The 22,807-nt window shown below is 38.0% G+C and overlaps 1 protein-coding gene and 2 long non-coding RNA genes across 3 annotated transcripts in view; 1 reads left to right on the top strand and 2 right to left on the bottom strand.

The window, feature by feature from the left end:
- Window positions 1-22,807, top strand: part of gfra3 (GDNF family receptor alpha 3) — a 36,242-nt gene that overhangs the window by 5,626 nt on the left and 7,809 nt on the right. Inside the window, exons 2-7 of the mRNA XM_067457073.1 lie at window positions 4,835-5,119; window positions 8,832-8,924; window positions 9,140-9,488; window positions 12,816-12,925; window positions 13,336-13,470; window positions 15,444-15,574. Of these exons, the coding sequence (XP_067313174.1) occupies window positions 4,835-5,119; window positions 8,832-8,924; window positions 9,140-9,488; window positions 12,816-12,925; window positions 13,336-13,470; window positions 15,444-15,574 (1,103 nt within the window). The remainder of the gene's footprint in view (window positions 1-4,834; window positions 5,120-8,831; window positions 8,925-9,139; window positions 9,489-12,815; window positions 12,926-13,335; window positions 13,471-15,443; window positions 15,575-22,807) is intronic.
- Window positions 5,063-11,610, bottom strand: LOC137092684 (uncharacterized). Its single transcript, XR_010908324.1, has 3 exons — window positions 11,504-11,610; window positions 9,260-9,480; window positions 5,063-5,191 (listed from the first exon to the last, which is right to left on the bottom strand). It is a non-coding gene; the product is annotated as an uncharacterized lncRNA (long non-coding RNA).
- Window positions 12,816-15,551, bottom strand: LOC137092685 (uncharacterized). Its single transcript, XR_010908325.1, has 3 exons — window positions 15,424-15,551; window positions 14,883-14,995; window positions 12,816-12,947 (listed from the first exon to the last, which is right to left on the bottom strand). It is a non-coding gene; the product is annotated as an uncharacterized lncRNA (long non-coding RNA).

Here is a 22,807-nt window from a genome sequence, read left to right as displayed (position 1 = left end):
TCAAATAGTATTTACAATTGTACAATGAAATTTGAATAAACTATATAATAGTATGCATTAATTTGAGTCATTGCATTATGATAAATGAATCACATACTGCTGAGTGAGAATAGCCCCCAAAAGGAGATCATTTAAAGACATTATTGTGGCAGATGAGTAAAACATGTAATAGGTGGTCAACACCTATTGGTGACTGGTCAACAGTCCACAACAAAAAATGTATGCATTCTGTCTGATGTAGATACACTCTAAAAAAGGCTGGGTTGTTTTAACCCAATGTTGGGTCAAATATGGACTAACCCAGCAATTGGGTTGTTTTAACCCAGCAATTGGTTTGTTTTAATCCTGCGGTTGGGTTAAATATTTGCTTAAAACAACCCAACTGCTGGGTTAGTCCATATTTGACCCAACATTGGGTTGTTTTTTACTCACAATTTTTTAGAGTGTATGCTGTTGCATTATGTCTCGCTATTTTTCAGCCTCTAATGCCATGAGCATGTCTTGAAAACTTTAAATATTAATAAAATAAATATGAATAAATATAAATATTAATCAGTGTTATTTTAGTAGAAATTGAATATTATATTTTATATATATATTGAATGATTTTATTGTATGTTTTGTTTTCATTTGAAAGTTTTAGATATATTTTGTTTTTTTGTCATTTTTATTAGTTTTTTAATTTTAGAAATTTTTTATCAAATCAAAAATATGTTATAGTTATTTTAGTACAGGAACAAACTAAAGGAGAAATGTTGCAGTTGCAGTAATTCAGTTATTTTATTTCAAGTAAAACTTTTTTAATGGTTTTAGTTACCTATAATAACCCTGAAATGAATAAATTCATAATTTATTAAAGTGCATTATTTATTAATTCAAACATAAATCATTTTATATTATCTAAAAATATTTTTTGTTTTGCTTTTGATATTAATATGTTAGCCTGACTGTTATCTATAAGCTAGTGTGCTCCAAAACAATTCACATTTAAAAGATATAAGCGTTGTCAACGTACAATCTCTCACTTCGCCAATATGGATGAAGGATTTTGATGACATCACTCTGCACTTCAGCTTCTCATCAGATTTTCTGTTAAATCAAAAGAATCCAAATTGCCCCGCCCCCTACATTATAAATAGATGCTAAAGCTGCATTCAAACAGCATAAATATGCTTCCATTGGGGCAAATGAATCAGCTCTGGTCTGGACATAAAATGCAATTTCAAACTACAAAGACTCTAGTAACAGTTAGTAACAGCTTAACACTCGTGTTATGTTGCGGGTCAATTTGACCCAATTTGATTTTTGAGTTGGGGGGGGGGGGGGGGGGGGTTCTTGACATTTTGTGTCTTTTTCCTCATTTAGGGTTATGAACATGACCGCAAAGTTCAACACAGTGATGTTTTTACACATGATCTTCATGGCTCAATATGACCCACATATTTTAATATTTTAAGGCAAATGTACACACCCAAAATTGGTTATATATTTTCTTTTTCTTTTTTTAATTTTATTTACATTTTATACCCTATGAAGCTTAAAATGAGCCTTTTCCCACTATAGTTCAATATGGAAAAAAATGCAGCATCTACATCCTCAGCATGATTAAGATCAATGTTTTGCTTTCATAACAGTTTAATATTAAATCTAAAGGGGAATCTATTAGACTGTGGGTGTCATAAGCTGTTAAATGCGGCTTTACCAAGCAAAACTGTGATATAAACAAAATGCTATTGGCTTATCCTGTCCTGTCTCCCTGTTTTAGTGGATGTTACGTCAACACAGTGGGCCTTTAGTCAATGATATTGTTTAATCTATTAGCGGACCTAAATTGCTTTAATATTTTCCTTTTACTATTAGTCACTGAGTTTGTGTATTTTCATGTTAAAATACATTCTCGTATGCAATCTTTATATGCAGTGTAAAGACATTCAGTGGTTGACTGAAAACTAACACAACACAACACAACAGCATTGACTCAACCAATGGTGTGAGTTTAGGGCGTGGCTATCTGAGGGCAAGTGGAAAACCTGTTTGAAAACAGTAATTCATTGTGCAGTTCTGCTTTATGCCACCAGAGGTGCAGCAATGATGCACTTCATCTTTAAGAAGAAAAATGAAAACAGTTGCAGAACGAACACCTGCCTTTACATTTAAAACTGTTTATCAAAGATGTGCGAGATCAAAGTGTGTTTACTTGTCTGTTTAACTTAGACCGCCACAGTAGATAGACTTTCATGCATGGATCATTGCTCCATGAGCTGTGGACGGAGGTGCCATTTTGTGGTAGTGCAGTCCTAAGCCATGACCAACGTTTAGTCTGCTGGCCACAGCCGTGGGTTCTCAATCACCACACGCTTTAAAATGAGGCCTAGTGCAATTACAGTCCCTGCCGCCGCGAAGGAAAACAGACACAAAGGGGGATGGGGGTCAGGGGGGGTGCAATACAAGAAAAAGAAACACATGTCTCATGCTTCTACAGAAGTGCAAGGCTTTTTCTGTTGCTACTTAATGAAAAACAGCAAACGTAGCCATGAAATTACACAGCCCTGTCACAGTTCCCCCTCAGGTCACCCCGAGACCCCGGCTGACGGCGAGGGTCTCTAGAGTTGACATATGTCAGGATTGAGCTTGAGAATGGACACAAAGCACAAAGTGTCTGTTGTCAAGGACTCGGGTTGAAACTCTTGATGTATGGCGTTGTCGAATGAAGATTTTCTGCTCGTTTAGGTTATCTGTCCTCTTGCAATTGCGAGCCGGCAAATTCCCCTTCAGAGGAGAGGTCTCTTTTAAATTATTTTACACATTATTAATTCTGCCTTTGGGTGGAAGTTAAGGGACTTTGATCTCCATTTTTACATGGTCACTGTCAGAATGTTTTCTATGCGTGTTGAATGCAGATATTATAACTGTGCTTTATTATAGAGAAACAGATGAAAATCCAGAAACTTTAATGTGTCAGAATCAGAATTCCAAAGAATTGGAATGCCACTCATTTACAACGTCCTACATAACCCTGGCCCCTTTTCATATTCATTTAATAATATTTTTGCCAAAATGACCAAATTTTTATTAAAGGAGTTAGCCCAAAAATGAATTTGATTTCATAAATGAACACAGTTAAGGATATTTTATATTTTAGTCCAAGAGCATATGCAGTCTATGCCCACTATACTGTCCATGTCCAGAAAGGGAATAAACATCATCAAAGTAGTCCATATGTGACATCAGTTGGTTAATTAGAATCTCTTGAAGCATCGAAAATACATTTTGGTCAAAAAATAACAAAAACTATGACTTTATTCAGCATTGTCTTCTCTTCCGCGTTTTTTTTTCAAACCTCAAATAAAGATTCAAATGGCCATGAATCAGTAAGTCGATCAATGATTCGGATTGCCAATGTCACGTGATTTTTAGCAGTTTGGCAGTTTGACAAGTAGCCTGGATTCCAGCTGAACTTAGCCCCGCCCACAACATTTTTAGGTCAGACAGTTCGGTCTGGCCTTGCTCCATAGAGGAGTAATTATCCCCGAACAGAAACTGTTCAGACCAATGAAATCATCAGGCCGGGCTTTAGCCGATGACGGACAGATGATCAACAGTAACGTAATCATGCACGTCATCAAAGGGGCTTGGATTATATTTGTTCGAATCCTAAACGGAGAGCTTGTTTGTATCTGCATTCACCTTCACAATTTCTCTCAGAAATGATGATCATATGTTGGGTAAGTACTCTGTGTATCATTAAATTATTTAATTTTTTTTACAACACCGGCAAATATTGTGTATTCCAGCCTGATTTCAGCGTGTGTGCAGACAGGGTTGCCAAGTTTTTACAACAAAACCCGCCAACTACTATCCCTAAACAATAGCTTCTCGGGGGGTTCTGCGGGGAAAAAATGGCGTTTGGGGGGTAAAATGTGTGTTATTTTGGCAAGGATGCCTGCTAAAATTCGCACTCATGAGTCTATATATCACATAATAGTCGCTTCAACCCACGGACATAGAAAACAAACTGCGGAAAAAAACGCGGACTTGGCAACACAGTGCAGTTGAGCTCTGTTGACATTTGACAATGCGTCGCTTCATTGCTCTGATTGGTTGTAGGTCTATCCAATTGAGGTCTTTCCTAGTTCGGTTGTAACACGCCCCATAATCACAGCCCAATGGAGCAGTTTCAGACTCATATTCTGACTAGAATTGAGTATGACCACGTCAGGCTATTTGACACGTGATCCAAACTGCTGAAATCACATGACATTGGTGATCCGAATCACTGATTCATGGCCGTTTGAATCTTTAGTTGAGGTTTGAAAATAGACACGGAAGAGAAGAATAAAGTTGTATTTTTTATTATTTTTGGACCAAAATGTATTTTCGATGCTTCAAGAGATTCTAATCAACCAACTGATGTCACATATGGACTACTTTGATGATGTTTTTATTCCCTTTCTGGACATGGACAGTATAGTGTGCATAGACTGCATATGCTCTGGGACTAAAATATAAAATATCCTTGTGGAACGACATTAGGGTGAGTCATTAATGACATCAATTAAATTTTTGGGTGAACTAACCCTTTAACCAATAGGACTGTAATGATTCAATTTCAATCAGACAACAGCCAACATTCAAAGTTCAGCTTGGCTAACTTTATATATATATATATATATATAAAAAGTGTGATTCCATCTGGGTCTGCTTAAAACTGTGGCCAAATGTCTGTCTGCGAAGCCAAATGCTGTCTGCAAAATCAATTAGCTCATTGGTAAAGCATATTGTTAATAAATACTTTAACTGATTTCAAAAAATGACTTTACTCACAATCCTCCAGGGTCTGTTCCCTCTGTGGTGCCGGTGTTCCCCGGGACTGTGGACTGCATAGAGGCTGTACAGGATTGCGTGATGGACCCGGAGTGTAAGCGACAGTTCCGGCACCTGGAGTACTGTGTGGACGAGGAGGCGGTGGCTCCCCTGAGCCTGGAGGCGCGGCAGGCCTGCGTCGATGCCCAGAACAACCTCATGCATTATCAGGCCCTGCAAGACTGCAAGTGTCAGCGAGGGGCTCGCATGGAACAGCAGTGCCTGAGCGTTTACTGGACCATCCGTTTTCCACAGGGTAAGGCTTTCAGAGGGAGTGTTTACCTTTTGTGACTATTATCAACCACAGGAAAAGAAGGTTCTGGGGGGTCTGTGGGAGAAAAAAAAAGTTTTAAAACAATATTTCCTGTGAAAATTGAATGAAAATTATTGATTTTAAATTCATCTATATAGTTTTTCTATTCAGCAAAGAAAAAAATGCATAATGGTTTGCAATAAAATATTAAGCAACTCAACTGTTTTCAACACTGATAATAATGAGCGGCAAATTAGCATTTTAAAATGATTTCTGAAGGATCATGTGACAAGACTGGAGTAATGATGCTGAAAATTCAGCTTTAGGAATACATTACACTTTTAAATTAAAACAATGATTTTAAAATGTAATAATATTTCACAGGATTACTGTTTTTGCTGTTCTAAAATAAAGCAGCCTTGGTGAGCTGAAGAAACGTCTTTCAAAAGCATTAAAAATCTTACAGACCCCACACTTTTGAACGCTAGTGTGTAATATATAAGCATATGCCGAATATTCAGTTTCACTCAAAAATATTTCACTTTATAGAAGTTAAATGCATTGCTAATGCAGTTTCATGTTTTTTTAAGACTCCCAAGAATATTCTCTGACTGAGCGGCTCATGTCCAGCAATTCCCGAACCGGTGAACGTCATGATGAAAGGAGCAGGTTTAAAGAAAGCGAATAAGAAAGTATAAGAAAGAGTAGGTAGCTCCAGAGAAAAGTCATGCATAAAGAATTCAGTTAAATCAATTTCAAAATGACTGCCTTTGTTCTGCCGGTCATAAACAGTGAACTCGCAGATCTCACTGGATGCTGTTCATTATGTTCTTTCAGGACATGCCAAAACGCTTTAATGAGAGTGTTGAGTGAGCTACCAGAGGATTTAGATTTAGGCAGTAATAGCATTTAATGACTGCTCAGTAATGTGTGTATGAAATGGCAAGGAGGCATAAAACCCAGTCAGACACTAAACAAACGACTGGCTCAGTGACAGTGGTATCGTGATTAATTTCGCCATTCCCTCATCTGTTCATTACGCTCGGCGGGACAGACGCATGCATGCAGGAACCGGAATTTGCTTCGTTCCGTCGAGGGTGTCTGGTTCCGTCTTGTGTGTTTGCTCATGAGAAAAAGAGATTACAGCATGCTGGTGGGATCGTCAAGGCACGGCTGCAAAATTAATTGAATCGGAGTCCATATTCCCACCCAATATGGCTTATTAATATTAAATCGTATGATACAGGAAGATGGTTTCCCACAGCGACTCATCAAGAGTTGTTGTAAATGCTGACTAATCCCAGGCTTCTCCAGCAGCGGACTCGTCATGTGTCTGAGTGTAGCGCAGGGGCCGCAGGGGCCAGAAGGGCCCGGGCTGATCGGCAGTCTCAGAAATAAGTGCTTTTAAAACACATCAACTGGAAATGTCAAGTGTTCTTCTGCAAATGAAAACCGTCTGCGGCAGAATACGCAAGGCATGTAATTGTGAATGTAGCACACTTGATGTAGGGCCTCGGTAGATTAAAATGTGGCGTGTGTGTCAGCACGAACAAGATGACAGGAGGGATTCTGCCTGTTTGCATTTGTCTGAAGAGTCTGAGTGTGTGTGGGCATGTTCAGATGACCAAAATTTCAGAAAATGATTCAGAAAACAACCTGACAAAACCCTCCTCCTGGGGATGTTGTCACAAAAGTAACAGGCTCGTGAAATGTCACAATGTGCGTTTTGGGGTTAGGCTAAGTGTTAAGTATAACAAGTCTTTTTAAAGAAAATATTAGTGGATTGCTAATCTATTGCTAAGGCATTTTAAGATGTTGCTTGGGTATTCAGGAGGTGACTAAGGTGTTCTGGGTGGTTACTAGGGCGTTGTTAGGCATAGAGTCTATGATAGATTTTAGGCTTATTTATATAACAACTGTAGTGCATTTCATACTCTGCGATAATTCATGCAAGTGCTTTTACATAGACACATAGGTAACACTTTACAATAAGGTCTCGTTCAAAATTACTTAATGTATTAACTAACAATGAGCAATACATTTTTTACATTATTTATTAATATTTCTTAACATTAGATAATAAAAATACAACTGTTCATTGTTTGCTCATAGTGCATTAAATAATGTTATTACACAGCTCTGTGGAATACTTGATTCTGATTGGTTAATCACGCCAATCAGAAACTCAAATCAATATTTTGTTTTAATTATGTTATACGGGTATTGCTGACTCACGATTGTTTTGTATACTGTAATGGATTATAAGATAACAAACAGGTAAGATTATAAAACTCAAAAAATCAATATCTCTTAAAGGTGTACTATGTAGTATTTTTGCAGTAAAATATCCGAAAACCACTAGACCAGTGTTATATATTTTGTTCAGTTGAGTACTTACAATATCCAAAATGTTTCCAACTATTTGTAAATTGTGAGACAATTGCTATTTTAACCAAGGACCGGAACGTTTCAGCATAGCGTTTGAGCGAGTCGCCTGTCAATCGCGTCATATCTGCGTTACCCACGGTTTTATTCTCCACAAGCGCTTTTCTCTCAGCAGTGTGAACATGTCACAGCAGCGCCGAGCGAACGGACAGAGTAACGTCATCAAATCATTTTAAACACACTTAAGTGTTTCTAATATGATAAACAGAGCTGCTTTACCTCATGACCAGAAAAGCGGAACCTGCAGGCGCCCGTCGATTTGCCCGCAACGCAACGGCGACTGTGTCCCTTCATAATAAAAGTCCCGGTGCTCGCGAACCGTGTGTTTGTGTAACAATCGCTCCAGCGGCCATGCTCAGCTCCACAACACTCGGTCCTGCTTCTGCTTCACACTACAGTAACGTTAATAACCGCAACCATGAACATGATTTCTGCCCGAGTCCTATTTTCCACCGGCTGTGAGGTGAAGACCATGTCTGAAGATACTGCGCTCAAACTTCATCAAACTACGCCTTTGTTTTGAATAGGCGCCCTCCAGTGGACGGAAAGTTGCATAGTGCACCTTTAACCCCATAATTATTTATGTGGCGAAATGCTGTGTAATAAGTGGTATGTGTGTACCGTATCCCTTAAATGTCTGTCTAGTTTGAACTTATCATCTAGTCTAGTTCGAAGCTTTGTGTTTAAAGACCTAATAAAATATAGCAGTGCAACACGCGGGATAATGTACATCCAACCAGTTATTTTTGTCAGAATAAACCCTTCAGAGTGATGCAAAAACCCCTCCGTGTCGCGAATCAATGTAAGTGAATGATTTATGTAGCAAAACTAAGACAATCCTTATTAATTAATCCTTTTCATCCTTATATATATAAACAGAAAGTCCCAACAGGAGCAAATATACTGTACAATCTTGTGTGTGTGTGTGTGTGTGTGTGTGTGTGTGTGTGTGGTTCCATACTCGTATCTCGACATGCAGTGTCCTTAGGGTTGTGTGATACAAATAGACTCGTCGCTATTTTAACTTTTAACTCCAGAGTCCAGACCCCTGAATCTGTGGACTGACAGTTCAACAAATGCATAAATCACAAACATTGACCTTATTAAAATATGTGAGTATTATGCGAATCATCATCAAAGAAATGTCTTATGATCTCTGCAATTTGATTATATGCAGTGCTGTTAATTAGGTGTAATGATAAGGTGTGCTTAATTAGCCTCAAACAATCTGATGTCTTATGGTGTGTGTGTGTGTATGTATATATTGCAGGTTATGATGACATTGAGACGTCCCCATATGAAGAAATTGAACTGGAACTTGTGAGAAATACTGAAACATCAAAACTAGCCTCAATAGTTTCAGGTACAAATAAAATGTGTTTCCACCGCAGCTGAATGCACTGTGATGATGGACGCAGTGTATCGCTGTATGTTTGCATGTTTGTGTTTAATAGTGTTTTCCTTGTTGTGTTGCTGTTGAATTTATGGGTGCAATATGAAAAGCATGACATACTGCTTTATACCAAGCACAAAAAGTATTTGGACACTTAATTGAAAGTCTCTTTTCCTCTTTCTCAGTGTCGTCGCTTCCTCTGACGGATCAGAACCAGTGTCTGAAAGCAGCTCAGGACTGTGGGTTGTATGAGAAGTGTGGTTCTCTGCGTTCTGAGTATGCGTTAGCTTGCACTAAGATCATACCTGGCACGAACCACTGTAACCGGCACAAATGTCACCGGGCCCTGCGGCGGTTCCTAGACCGTGTTCCCGAGGAGTACAGCTTTGGTGTCTTATTTTGCCCCTGTTCGGACACTCTATGTGGGGAGAGAAGGAGAAAAACCATCGTGCCCTCCTGTTCATATGAAGAGCGAGACGGTCAGCCCAACTGCCTTCATCTGGAGAGTTACTGCCTCAAAGACAACCTGTGCAGGTGAGATACGTGTCTGTTAGCAGCTGGAGCTACATCATACAATTTTAGATTTAGATATTTTAAATGAATCAGCTGAACTGGTTGAATTCTTCATTTATAAACAGAACTAATTTAGATCAAGTCAACAAGTCTCATTTGACCAAACCAAATCTTTTTCTGATATGTCAAAAGTCTTTAATACCAGAAATGTTACAAATAAAACGTATCTGAAATATGGTTACTGCCTATTCCGTTCAAATGTTTAAAGGTCAGTAAGATTTTTTTCAGAAAGAAATGATTTCCTATTTATCAAGGATGTTTTAAACTGATCAAAAGTGACAGTTAAGACATTTATGTTACAAAACATTCTAGCTGAAATAAATGCTGTCCTTTTGAACTTTCTATTCATCAAATGTAAACCGATAAAAACTAAATATTAAGCAGCACAACTGTTTTCAACAACATTAAGAAATGTACTAAAATGTATTAAAATAGGAGAAAAAAACTTTTATATTGTAGTTATATTTCACAATATTATTTTTAACAGTATTTTTGATCAAATAAATGTAGCGTTAGTGAGGATAAGAGATTTTCAACATAAAAAAAAATCTTAGCAAGCTTTTGAATGATCGTGTATATACGTCAAAATATGTATGTTAAAACACATATAGATAGAATTTTAATGAACAGCATTTTATTTTCAACCTAGATTTGTACATTAATGTATTTAATTTTAAAATGCTAATTACATTTAGGTTCTTAGAGTATGTTTACGTGAAAAATGGAAAAGATTTCCATTGGAATTTTCACTTGCAGACAACGCTGTCAAAATGATTCACGGAAACTAAAATGCTGCATTATTAATGCCAGGCCAGTAGTTGGCGATGCCACTTTGTAAAGTAACACAACACACCTATAGACTGAACAGGTAATATGCATGCGCATGACATCACCGTTTTTACACATGAATGTTTTTGTAGTTTACACGGAGACAATAACTGTATTCAGAAAAATCGTTTTCAGAAAATGTTTGAACCACTTTGAACAACTTTTTGGACGTTCATTTTCATGACAAATGTGTTTTGGGGGCATGAAAACGGGTTTTTGAAAAAGATAGTTATCGTCTCCATGTAAACTACAAAAAAATGTAAATGTGAAAACGGGGTTGTCTTGCACATACGTATTACGTGTTCAGCCTATAGGAATGCAGTGTTTATTTACAATGTAACAGAATACTTGTCTGGCTATCACCAGACCAAGCTCAATTTAAGAATGAACATTGGTCTGGGGAGTCTGTTCTGTATTTTCTACTGCACAAGAGGCGTGATCAACGAGCATAATTCAAATGACTGTACGCTATCGATTAGTCTTTCAACCAGTCAGATCATAAGAGGTGTGATCAATAAGCAACGACCCATCGCTTCTCTATCCGTCATCGTGTTAAACCCGCCAGTAGCCAACCAGGTGCATAAGCCAGTCTGTGATTAGTTCCCGCAAAAGTGTAACAGAAACAGTAGAAATATATGTGCAGGTTTCTAGACTGAGCTGCAGGGGGAAATCAAATCGACGGCCGATCAGGCTGGGTTTACCCAGTCCAACAGAGTACAGTTTAGTCGTGGATCCGTGAGAACAAGGATCGTTTCGACAATAGTGTTCTCTGTAAGTGAAAAATGCAAAGGAAAAACCTTTTTAGTACAACATTGTCATGTAAATGTACCCTGAATCATGGCTGTAACAAACTGTGCTGGGAACACAGGACAACACCAAACCTTTATTGAAAATATATATATATATAAATGGCTATATACAGTATGCCTGTCTTTAAATGTTTTAGAGCACGTAACATGCCACAACAGAATGTCAGAGACCACATGATGATGTAAAGATCTGCTGAATCAGTTCTTTGAAACAATCTTTTTAAAAGATCCAATTTGTGTAACTGATTCTGACATACCACACTGTCATCAGATGTTCTACCCCTCATTCAAACTAGACAAACCTCAGCTTTGATAACAGCACAGCATGATAATTTCTACCTTTCTTCTTGAAGTACAAGACTTCCCTTTTATCTTCTTCTAGAAACAGATGTCTCGGGCAGAAGTGCTTATCTAAGCATCATTAATAGCACTGAACATGCTGAGCTGGATGGAAGAAAGGACAACAGGTCACATGCTATATGATTAGACACAACCACTGTGTATTTAAACAAGGATAAAAATTAGAAATGTTTGGAAAATGCAGGCACTAACCTTCAACATGGACACATTTTAGTTAGTGTGGCTTGTTATCTCAATTGAGGCAGTCCTTTAAAAAATATTAGGAAACTACATTATTCATATACCAAGGGTATGTTTAAGTGACAACAATGTACTAAAAATGTATAAGATTTCCATTGCAATTTTCACTTACTGACAACGCTGTTCAAATTATTCACGAAAACTATTTTAAAAAACGCTGCATTATCCATGCCAGGCCCCTAGTTGGCGACATCACTTTGTAAAGAAACACTACACACCTATAGACTGAATATATATGCAGCGTTGTTATTGTTAACTAAAACTATAATTGTTTCCATTAAATTAAATAAATCAGAAATAAAATAATCTCAGAATCTCACAATTAACTTGCTGATTAGCATGCATATTATTAGAATATCGGCTGTTTATTAATACTTTTAAAGCACATGTTAAAGCCTTATTCTGTACGACCTTATTCTACAACCCTTAATCCTACCAATATCTAAACTTAACAACTGCCTTACCAACTATTAATAAGCAGCAATTAGGAGTTTGAGGCGAAATTCGTAGTTAATAGTTAGCTATTATTGAGAATTGGACCCTAATCTAAAGTGTGACCAATAATACAATTCTAAAATAACACTGTCCCACGGCAACACTAACAGATCAATTTTTAGAGGGAATCATCGAAAAAAATTGTGCTTCTTTAAATGTATATTTAAAAGTAAAACAATGGCTCAAGACATTAGCATTGCATTAGCAATTGACAATTGACCAAGTGTGCATTTGGTAAGCAATTAAACTAATTTAGATATCACCCACATCATTTTTTATCAGTAAACCAGTTACAACAACAGGGTGAACTAATTAATATTGCCACACAAAACTGATAAGGTTCTTAATGTTCCCCGCTCACTTTTCAAATCCTTCCTACACTTCTGACAAAAACTGTAAACACTACAAAGAACAAAATCGCATGGTATAAATCAATACAAATCAGATTTGAGCATCTGATAATACATTCTGTGTATACATTTCCTCTGCCAGAATTTGACATACATTTTTGTTGTAGTCATACAGTGTCCATATTCAAATTTGTCTGGTCCATCAGGTCAAGACTGGCTGATTTCCAGCAGAACTGTCAGCCGTCTTCTGTCCCTGCCTCTGGCTGTCTCCGGGAAAGTGGAGCCGTGTGCCTCAAGGCCTATTCTGGGCTCATCGGTGAGAAACCACCTTGGATGACCTTGAAAAAAAATCAAGCTTGATGAAGAGTACAAAACGCACAAATCGATACGTCACTGGACACTGTACTTAAATAATATTACATTTTTAATGACGAGCATTTCTGCGTCCTGCTGGAGTGAGCTCTCTCACTGAATCGAGAACTGGTAACGGAAAGCGATTGGTCAGAGGAGTTTGGGTTCAACTACATGTTATGGGTTTACTTTAACCCAGTGTGCCACTTATATTGAATTAACGGGACAACCTGAGGCAACATAATTAAAGCAGAGGGGGGTGGAGAGACTACACTGCTTGGAGATTCTCCCAGATGGGCTTTAGGCTAATTGGCATGGGATCTTTTCTTCTGGCTGGCTCTCATCCCCTTTTTCTCTCTCTTCCTCCCTCCGCAGGTACCATCATGACACCAAACTATGTGAGTAACAGCAGTACAGAGGTGTCGCAGTGGTGTAATTGCGAAGGCAGCGGGAACCAGTGGCAGGACTGCCTGCGTATCCTGCGCATGTTCACCAGCAACACCTGTCTGCGTGAGTATCCAAGAATATCATTTACAGATCACATTAATGTCAGAGACATATTTTCAGTATAGCATTTTACGTTTTTTTTCCTTCTGTGATGACATTTTCTTTTGAAACAGGAAGTTGGAGTGGGTTTTTGTTGGAGCAGGATTTTCCTTGTAATCTTTTTTTAAATAGCCAATCTCCTTTAGTTTAAGTTACAGCTTGACTAATCTGTATTTAAAAAAACATTATGAATACTTATTCAGCAAGGATACATTAATTTAATCAAAAGTGTTTTTTCAGGTTTCTTAAAGATTTCTATTTAAAATAAATGCTATTATTTTGAACAGAAATAGAAAACTTAAAATAGAAAATTAAAATAGAAAACCATTTTTTAACTGTAATATTTCACAGTATTACTGTTCTTACTGTATTTCTGATCAAGTAAATGAAGACCAAGTCTCAGAATAAGAGACTTAGAGCCCTGTTTTAACGATCTGAGCGCATGGTGTGAAGTGCATGGCGCAGGTGCACATGGGTTTAGGGTATATCCAAATTAACTTTGGCTAGTTTAAAGGTGCAGTGTGTAGTATTTATGAGGATCTATTGACAGAAATGCAATATACTATAAATAACTGTTTTCAGTGGTGTATTAAGACTTTCCATAATAACCCGTTATGTTTTTATTACCGTAGAACGAGCCATCTACACACACCCTTACAGTGAAGTCGCCATTTTCCACTGTCATGTTTCTATAGTCGCCCTAAACAGACAAACTGCTGTACAGAGCACTGCTCTCTCTACTCTCCGCTCTCTCAGACGATGACATTTTTGTCCTGTGTCAGCCCCCATAGCTTCTCTATGTGTTTGGAAATTGAGGGGTGAGTGGTGGCTGTTTTCAATTCACAACCTCACAGCTAGATGCCGTTAAAATGTACACAGTGCATCTTTAACTAACAAAGCAATCAGAATCTCATCTCCCATTCCCTTTAAAAGTCAGTTGTGCTTGCACCATGCTGGATTTGCTGTTTTCATGGCAGAATTTGCGTGTGTAAATACTGAACGCTTCTCCAGAGATAAATCCCTTTATTTTTAATATTTAAAAAATGTTATGGGATGCTGTACACACATCTCTGTGTGTAATAAGCAGAGTGTACACATGTTGTGCAACCGCACATTACTAATTATCACATTGCCCTTTAAATAACACAAAAAATACAGCACTATTGTCTTTAGACCAGGTTCTTGTAAGTCAATGGTGCAGTTGTTTTCAGTTGCCTTAAAATAGCAACGTGCCAATAATGTGCCTGAACACACCTTGTTTGCATACAGACGAACAGATGGGCACGAGTGCATTTGCTATTTAAATAACGTGGCATTGGACATTAAAATGATGGAAATGATCAGGCTTAAACTAGCAAAACACACTTGCGTCGTACCTTTAATTGCATTGCGCTGGGTGTATGATAGGGCCCACTCCATTATGACGTAATTCTTGCTGCGTGCACCATCATGCTTGTGTGGACGTGTCGAGTATAAACCAAGCTTTAGACTTTCAGAAACATAAAAAGACAGACCCCAAACTTTTGATTGGTAGTGTATGTCTGCTCTAAAGTTTAAGAAGAGATCTCAATGTGTCAAATTGTGCTTAGACTATGATATCAAAGACTGCAATCAAGGTTTTAATACGAACTCAAGCATATCTCATCAAATTCTTCTGAGACAAAATCTGAACTGTTATCCACAATAATTTATATATATATATCCAGAGATTAATATTTATGTCAATTTCGTAAATTTTTAATGTGAATATGGACTAAATGTATATTCTTCAACTTTTGTAGCACACTAGCATAAACTTTAAACCTAACAGACAAAGTAAAAGTCACAGAATTCTGAAAATCTTTATATTTTAGATTAGTATCTGGTTCTATATCTTATTAGTAAAAAAGTTAAAAAAAAATAAAATCTTACACTCACCCAATCTCTTCACCTGACAGGTAATGCAATTGATAACATGGGAAGCTCCACCCCTCGTCCGGTAGAGGGCACGCCCTTTCCTCCACCTCGCCCCTCCCCTCAGGTCCAGCGTGAGGAGCTGAACATCAACCTGCTGCCTGAACCCAATGCAGTGAGTGAACACATTTCCTACACAGAACAACCATAAACCTATCAATCTTCTCCAGCGCCGATGCTAACTCAAAATAATTGGTTTAGAAACAATTTTCACTCAGAAATGATTACATTTCACAAACAATTAGAAAGAAATGGCACATTAAATTAAACATAACATAACAGTAGAAATAGTATTTTCTTGTTGAACATACTCCAAAACTTTGTATTGGAGAACCATTTACAAACACAACACATTAAACCTGTGTTTATTGTTGTGGTCATAGCCTCAATATAACAACTGAATGACCCATGAGTATGGCCTTGTGGTTGACTTTGCTCTTTTGATATATCAGATTTAAAAAAAAACAACTTACTGCACGAGCCAAACGAACCCGCAGTCCTGCAGCTTTGAGCATACTGATGGTTTAGAGAGCTGAAGTGAAACGTTTATGCGCGGTTGATCGTGTCACTGCAGAAACACACAGTCACACGCCGTCACCCCTGCAGCCGCTACAATAAGCACAAAAAACGCTTGTTCAGAATTCCCACCTTCTGTATTTCATATGGCTTCCCATGTGCATAATGGATGCTCCCAAAATGTTCCTTGTTAATTTACTGTATTGATTCAACTGCGGTGCATATATTTCAAAACAAGAGTAATGAATGCCTGTTCTTGTTTTTCTGTCTCTTTAGTGCCTTTGAAAAAACCTATTTATTTAAAGTAATCAATAGGTTACGATGCTTTGACCCTTAAGACCCGACCACTAACCATTACGCACATGACCTTGTTAAGATGTCCTACTTGGTCTTTATCTTACTCTAAAATGGTGATTTCATGGATATGTTCACTTGACGTCATGGTTTTCGGGCATGCACAAAGATGGTAAACAAATGCCACATGTACCTAAAGAGATCACTGAGGGGTCGGAATCAAACTGCCTGAACTGCCACCTCCAATTCAATCAGAAATAATCACACAACCCACAGGCCCTCAAGAACACAATCATGGAAGGGAATTAAATCTATATCGATTTGCTCTTCCCTTTAGTCAGATTATATTGTGCTTTGGAATGAGGGTGTCAGCTTTATTTTTCTTTCATTATGGCTAACCGCCAAACTTTAAATGACTCAATGAGACTTAGTAGGCAGCGTCACTCGATCAGATCTTTAATTTATCTTGTGGCTACCTTGGTTTTATGCTGTATCTGAAAGTGACTATACACTATACAAAGCTTGTGCCTCAATTTATCTGAACATTTATCAGTAAACAGTGAAAAGTTATTAGCATTAGGGTAACCCCCCCGGTCCTACTCGCCCCGCTCAGAGCGGGACTCGAACCAGCGTTTTCGTCATGGGAGGTGGGTGCACTAACAAGGACGCTGTATCTAGCATCTGTCACTAATGTGTCACTTGAGATCAGGGGAGTGAGGTTTATCTGTACAGCTCTCGCTAACTGGCCTCTTTTACAATCACTCCCTAAAGCTCAGTCCCATCAGGGTCATGGCACCAATGTAACACTCCGGGCTTTACCAAAGGCATCTTAAGCCTAGGTTGATTGTAGAGACCATTGGTGGCAACTATTCTACGATCAGCTTAGGCTTATGATGCTTTTGAGAAATGCAGCCCTGGTCCTTATTCGCCCCACTCCGAGCGGGACTAGAACCGTCGTCTCCATCATGGGAGGTACCGCAGTCTATAACGTCAGTTGCTAGTGCGGATCTTGAGATGAGGGGAGTGAGGTTTGCCTGCACAGATCTCACTAGCTGGCCTCCGTTACATAAGCATAGTATTTGCAAAGTAGTTTCTTAATGGCCAGTGACATCATCCTACGGTGGCTGGGAAGTGCAAAACAACATTACAAGACGCAAAACACTTTTACCAGTCCCAAAACAAATTTACAATGACCGATTCCTGAGGGAAAGGGAATGTACCACACACCGGAAGTGACACAGTGACACAGCTCTCCAAGCTGATAAGAGAAAGGTTATAATTTCTGTATGCCATGATTGACATATGTCTTGTCCAATCAGCGGTCAGTATTCCATTCACCATGTCACTTCCGGTGTGTGGTACATTCCCTTTCCGTTAAGAATTGGCCATTGTAAATTTGTTTTGGGACTGGTAAAAGTGTTTTGCCCATGTAATTGTGTTTTGTGATAGGTAAAAATCTTTTCCAAAATGGACGTTTGTCTCAAGCTTCGTAAAAGTGTTTCATATTTTGTAATGTTGTTTTGCACTTCCCGGCCACTGTACCATCCCAATAAACCTACCAACAAAATAAATAAATCTTGAGTACAATAAAAAAATAAAAAATAAACTGAGTCTAAAAGGAACACTTACCAGGAGCCAAATTTGTTGGCCAGTAACATTTTTATTAATTCTAACAAATGCAATATTATGCGAACATGAACATGAACAAACATGGCATTGTCATGACAGTTGACAGGCCAGTGCAGCATCGTTGAGCAAGTCTTAGCCTTGCCAATTTAAATTTTCAAGCGTAAGATGCGCACAAGGGAACTCTATTCATCACTCACGCACTGTGGGAAGTTTTATGCGTGCACACATATAAAGCATACCGCCAGAAATCTGCATCCCAGACAGCGCGCAAATACTGAACAAAATTCTCTTCCACGTCTTGCCAGAATAATGATGCAGTTATAGCTTCTACCAGAAGAGGCGAATTATTAACGCTACCTAGCCAAACCTTGACCCCATTGACAAGCTCCTAGAATTTGCATAATATCTGTGCCAAAGTCATTTCTTGATAGACAAATAAGATACTAGAGCTTCGGGGGGTAACATCCTCAGAATAAATCATCTTCCACAATACAGATTTTTTTTGTTATTTGTATTTCTTGCAAAAATCCTTTTGTTGGCTACTTTTTAATGGTTGTCAATAAAGAAACATGCTTTTTGACAGCATAATGGTGTAGAACTAAAGCGAATCGGCTAAATCCTGACCCCCCGGCCATGTTATTAGCATTAGCAGTAGCATAATATCCAGCAAAAGTAATTTCTTGATAGCCTATCAGCTTTTGGCGCTTCAGGGAATGACACCGTCTGTGATAGCAACACTTACTTGACTGTGTATTGTAAAATGGATTGTATATTTGCTGCCCACATAGAAGAGAAGCAAATAATCCCTTGGCATCCATAGGCATGCAGACTTTATCAAGAAACCCTGCTCTGATCTGTGTGTCTTTGTGTTCGCATGTCCTCGCTTTGGACTGTGTTCACATCCTCTGTTCTTAGAACACACAGACCACAGCATTCAGCTTAGAGATAATCTGGGCCCGCAGACAAAAAGGATTCAATTCAGTTTCTGCTGTCATTTATTTCTCTCCTAGACTCACTCTCTCACTTGTGTTCTCCAGCAAATCTCTCCTCTCCAAATGTCCCTGTCTTTCCTGATCTGTCTCTCTTGATGTGCTTCTCACTTTCTTGGCCTGTCTCTCGCTCTCTGAACGGATTAACTAAAGGTGTTTGCAAGCAGCGGTGCATCCGTCAAACTTCATTAATATTAATGTATTCATACTCGTCTTTATGTCTGTCTCTCTCTCTCTCGCTAACTCTCTTTTTCTTTTTCTCCTCCTTTTAACATTCGTCCCTAATCCCTCTCCCTCATGATCTCTCTGTCCCTCTCCCTGGCAAATGCTCACCATCGCACTGCTCCTACTTTTCTAAAACTGTATTTATCATATGATTCAATTCACCTATCATCATTCAAGTAACAAGTAACATCACATTTAGAGACAAACTACAAAACACACATACAACACACTATATATATAAATACATACATTCTAGCTCAATTTACAAAAGATAACACACACATCTATATATATATATTCAATTGAGCTAGAATTTATTTGACCTCATAGCTGGTTGATTTGGTTCAAGTCTTTGAAAAAATCCCTATGGGAAAAATTATTAATAAAAATACTTAGGGTGCTTAAAGATATTGATAGGCACTGCAGCACTATATAGTCTTGTATACACCTGGTATTAAGATGCGTTTTGGTCAATCGGCTCACAAGTAGACAAGGTTGACATAGCTTTTTCACAAATTCTCTTTTGTCCTCTTTCAACGACTTCAGTCCTAATTTCTTCAAGGGGAGGGTCTATGTATGAGCACAAATGTATGGCCTTTTTCCAGATCTTTCAATCTAATGAACAAACTAAGCTTGCACAATTTACATATGAACCTGCACGGAGATGACGGAAAACCATATGATGAGCAGCAGCTTTCGTTTCTGCTCTGACAACCGCAAGACTACGCCAAACGCTGTGAGTTTGTGTTAGAAATCAAGAATGGTGAGAGAACATTGTGCTTGGTACATTTTTCGACTTCTAACCAAACTCAGGTCTTCAGCCGACAAGGTTTAAACCCCGTCTGGCTAGTGCGCTTCTCATTATGTTTACGCATTAGGTCAGTAGGTGGAGAGTAGGCATCTTTTGCGGCTGTTCCAACACATTGCTTATACTACAAAAGCAAAACGTTTAAATGCATTTCGACTACCTCTGGACTAGGGATGGGACGATACACTTAAACTCACGATACGATGCACCTCGATATGCCAGGGTTACGATACGATACGTCACGATACGATATCAAAATATATTTTTTTTCTTTCCAAATCTGTGATTTATTTATTTTTACCACCCAAGTAATGTACTTAAACGAAAGGTAGGATTTTTCTCTTTTTTTGCATTTTGGTTCCATGTTGTTTAAAAAAAAGGAGAATTTTTAGAAGTCCGCGACCACATCTTAAACAGGGGTGCCAATAATTGTGGAGGGCACTGTAGGGATGTCAATCGATTAAAATATTGAATAGCGATTAACTGCATGATTGTCATGAGTTAACTCGCGATTAATAGCAATTTAATCACACCTTTTTAGCAATTGTAAATGTGTCTTAAATTAAGTTTAAATTAAGTTTTTAATACTCTAATCAACATAGGTATGGACAAATATGCATGCTTTATGCAAATGTACATTTATTATTAGTGAAACCATACTTATTCAATAATAATCAATACAGCATGAAGACTAGACATATCAAAGGTCAAAGAAATGTTTATCTAAGAAATTGTTCATGTCTCTTAAGCCTAAACTTAAAAATAATGAGTAAGTAGTGATTTCTCTCATTTTAACAATATAAAGGGAGTTTTTACACTGGCAGTTTAATTCAGAACAGGGCACAGTTTGTATGAAAAATTGTTAATGTGTACCAGTGAGCGAACCAGAACCACACCATACCTGGAGGAGGTCCATATTATACGAGGAGGAATATAGTGTGGCCCCTTTAAGAGATCCGCATTCCCTATTGAACTGCCGGTATCTTGCGTGTGCTCGCCGAACTGCCGCGATTCACGTGGACAGTGTGGAGAACACGGACGACTCGGGAGCGCGCTTGTTCAGGAAAGTAACCTGTGCATTCGTTTTAGCCGATTGTAATGTATTTAGTTCAATAAAACACGTGTACTGTAAGCGGGGTGATGGTGTTAATGATTTACCTCAGACATGAGCGAGAGTGAGCTGCAGTGCATCGCGCTCAGACTGCAGAGAATGTGCTCAGTGAAAAAACACACTTTTCTTTCTGGAGTCTAATAAAAGTTAAACAGAAAATATGGTAGTTTATGTAGGCAATAACTGCATTTTTGGTTTAGAATATTAATGCTAATGTCAACCATTTTCTATCCCTATTAATGTTTGCTGCTACATCCTTTGTCTGACTGCTCTCACTTTTTCCAACTAACGTTACGGGCTAACGTTATATGCCTCAGATCAAACAGAAAATGCGCGCGTTTTGTTATGTCTGCCCCACACACACACACACACACACACATATAATACCAGGGTTGCCAACTCTCACGCATCTGGCGTGAGACTCACGCTTTCAGGCTCTGTCTCACGCTCTCACTCCGCCCAACTCAATCTCACGCCAAATTGCCAAACCTGCTTTGATATTAAACAAAGCTATAAGCTTTAATTTTTTAAAATGTGTTTTAATGAAATTCAAACAATAAATAGCGTTTTGGCGCTAATGTGGCATAATGTTAAAGCCAGAGGCGTTGAAAAGCGGAGTTGCATGCTCTCGTCTCCCTGCGGTGCGCGCTGGTCACGTGGCCCATGAGCGCTCAATACTTCTAGCGCTGTGCCAATGAATTTAAATGGCTTAAGCGGATACACAACAGTTTCACCATATAGATGTTTGCTGCAAGTTTTGGTAAACAGTACAGCATAGTGTTAGTGTTTATTGATTATTAAGTCAGCCATATTTACAGGATCGTTTTATTATGGAGAGTGATAGAGATTCAACATTGCTAACATTAATGCTATTCTTGTATTTAGCCCTCAGGTATTCCTTACTAATTGGTCACACTCATACTCATTAAATTATATTTATTGAATATTTTGAGGAGATCTTTTGGTACTAAATACTATTTGTGCAACAATTATTTTCAATAAATGACCACTTAAAATATTTTTCTTCTAATATTTGTATTTCTTCTAAAATTTATATTACAATTAGTGTAGTAATTAATATTAAAATAGAGAATTCCAATTCAAAGAGGCAAATTAGAGTCATTTTGTGGCTAAAAAATATTAATGTTTATTTGTAATGCCATTAGGTGCCTTATGGCTCTTTAATAAATATCCATGTATCTAATCTAGTTGCTCAAAAATATATTGCAGTCTTTGCATTCTAATAAATATTTAGATATGATGATCAAACACTAGATTTCTTTAAATGTGAAATTTCAAAACTTAAATAACTTGCATCCTAATCTTTTTAATGAATAATGATACTTAAGCACTCACAAGTGAATATTAAGGAATGGCACATATAATTTGACCCAAGAAATCTTTAAACTAGTGCCAAAACAAACATATTATTATGTACTACAGTATATATACTAGATATAAACTGATACTGAACCAAGATCAAAAGCATCCCCCCCCCCCCCCCCCCCGGCCCCCGGCCCCCAAAAAATCTGATAATACACTAAATTATTTAACTTGTATACTACGCAAATCATGCAGCAGTGCCATCTATCTTTATTTCGCGATCCATTTTTTTCGACCTCGATGCGTTTCGTCACGTTTTCTATCGCAATATTTTGTCAAACGATATTTCGTCCCATCCCTACTCTGGACGTGGCTAAAAGTTGACAAGCTCAAAACATTTTAGACCCCATTTTTATGCATTTAGCGTCGTCCACGTGTAATCTGATCTTTCAA

The sequence above is a fragment of the Pseudorasbora parva genome, chromosome 11, assembly GCF_024679245.1.
Source record: "Pseudorasbora parva isolate DD20220531a chromosome 11, ASM2467924v1, whole genome shotgun sequence".
NCBI lineage: Eukaryota > Metazoa > Chordata > Actinopteri > Cypriniformes > Gobionidae > Pseudorasbora > Pseudorasbora parva.
The sequence above is the reverse complement of the archived record's forward strand: the minus strand, read 5'-3'. Positions and strand labels throughout refer to the sequence as shown.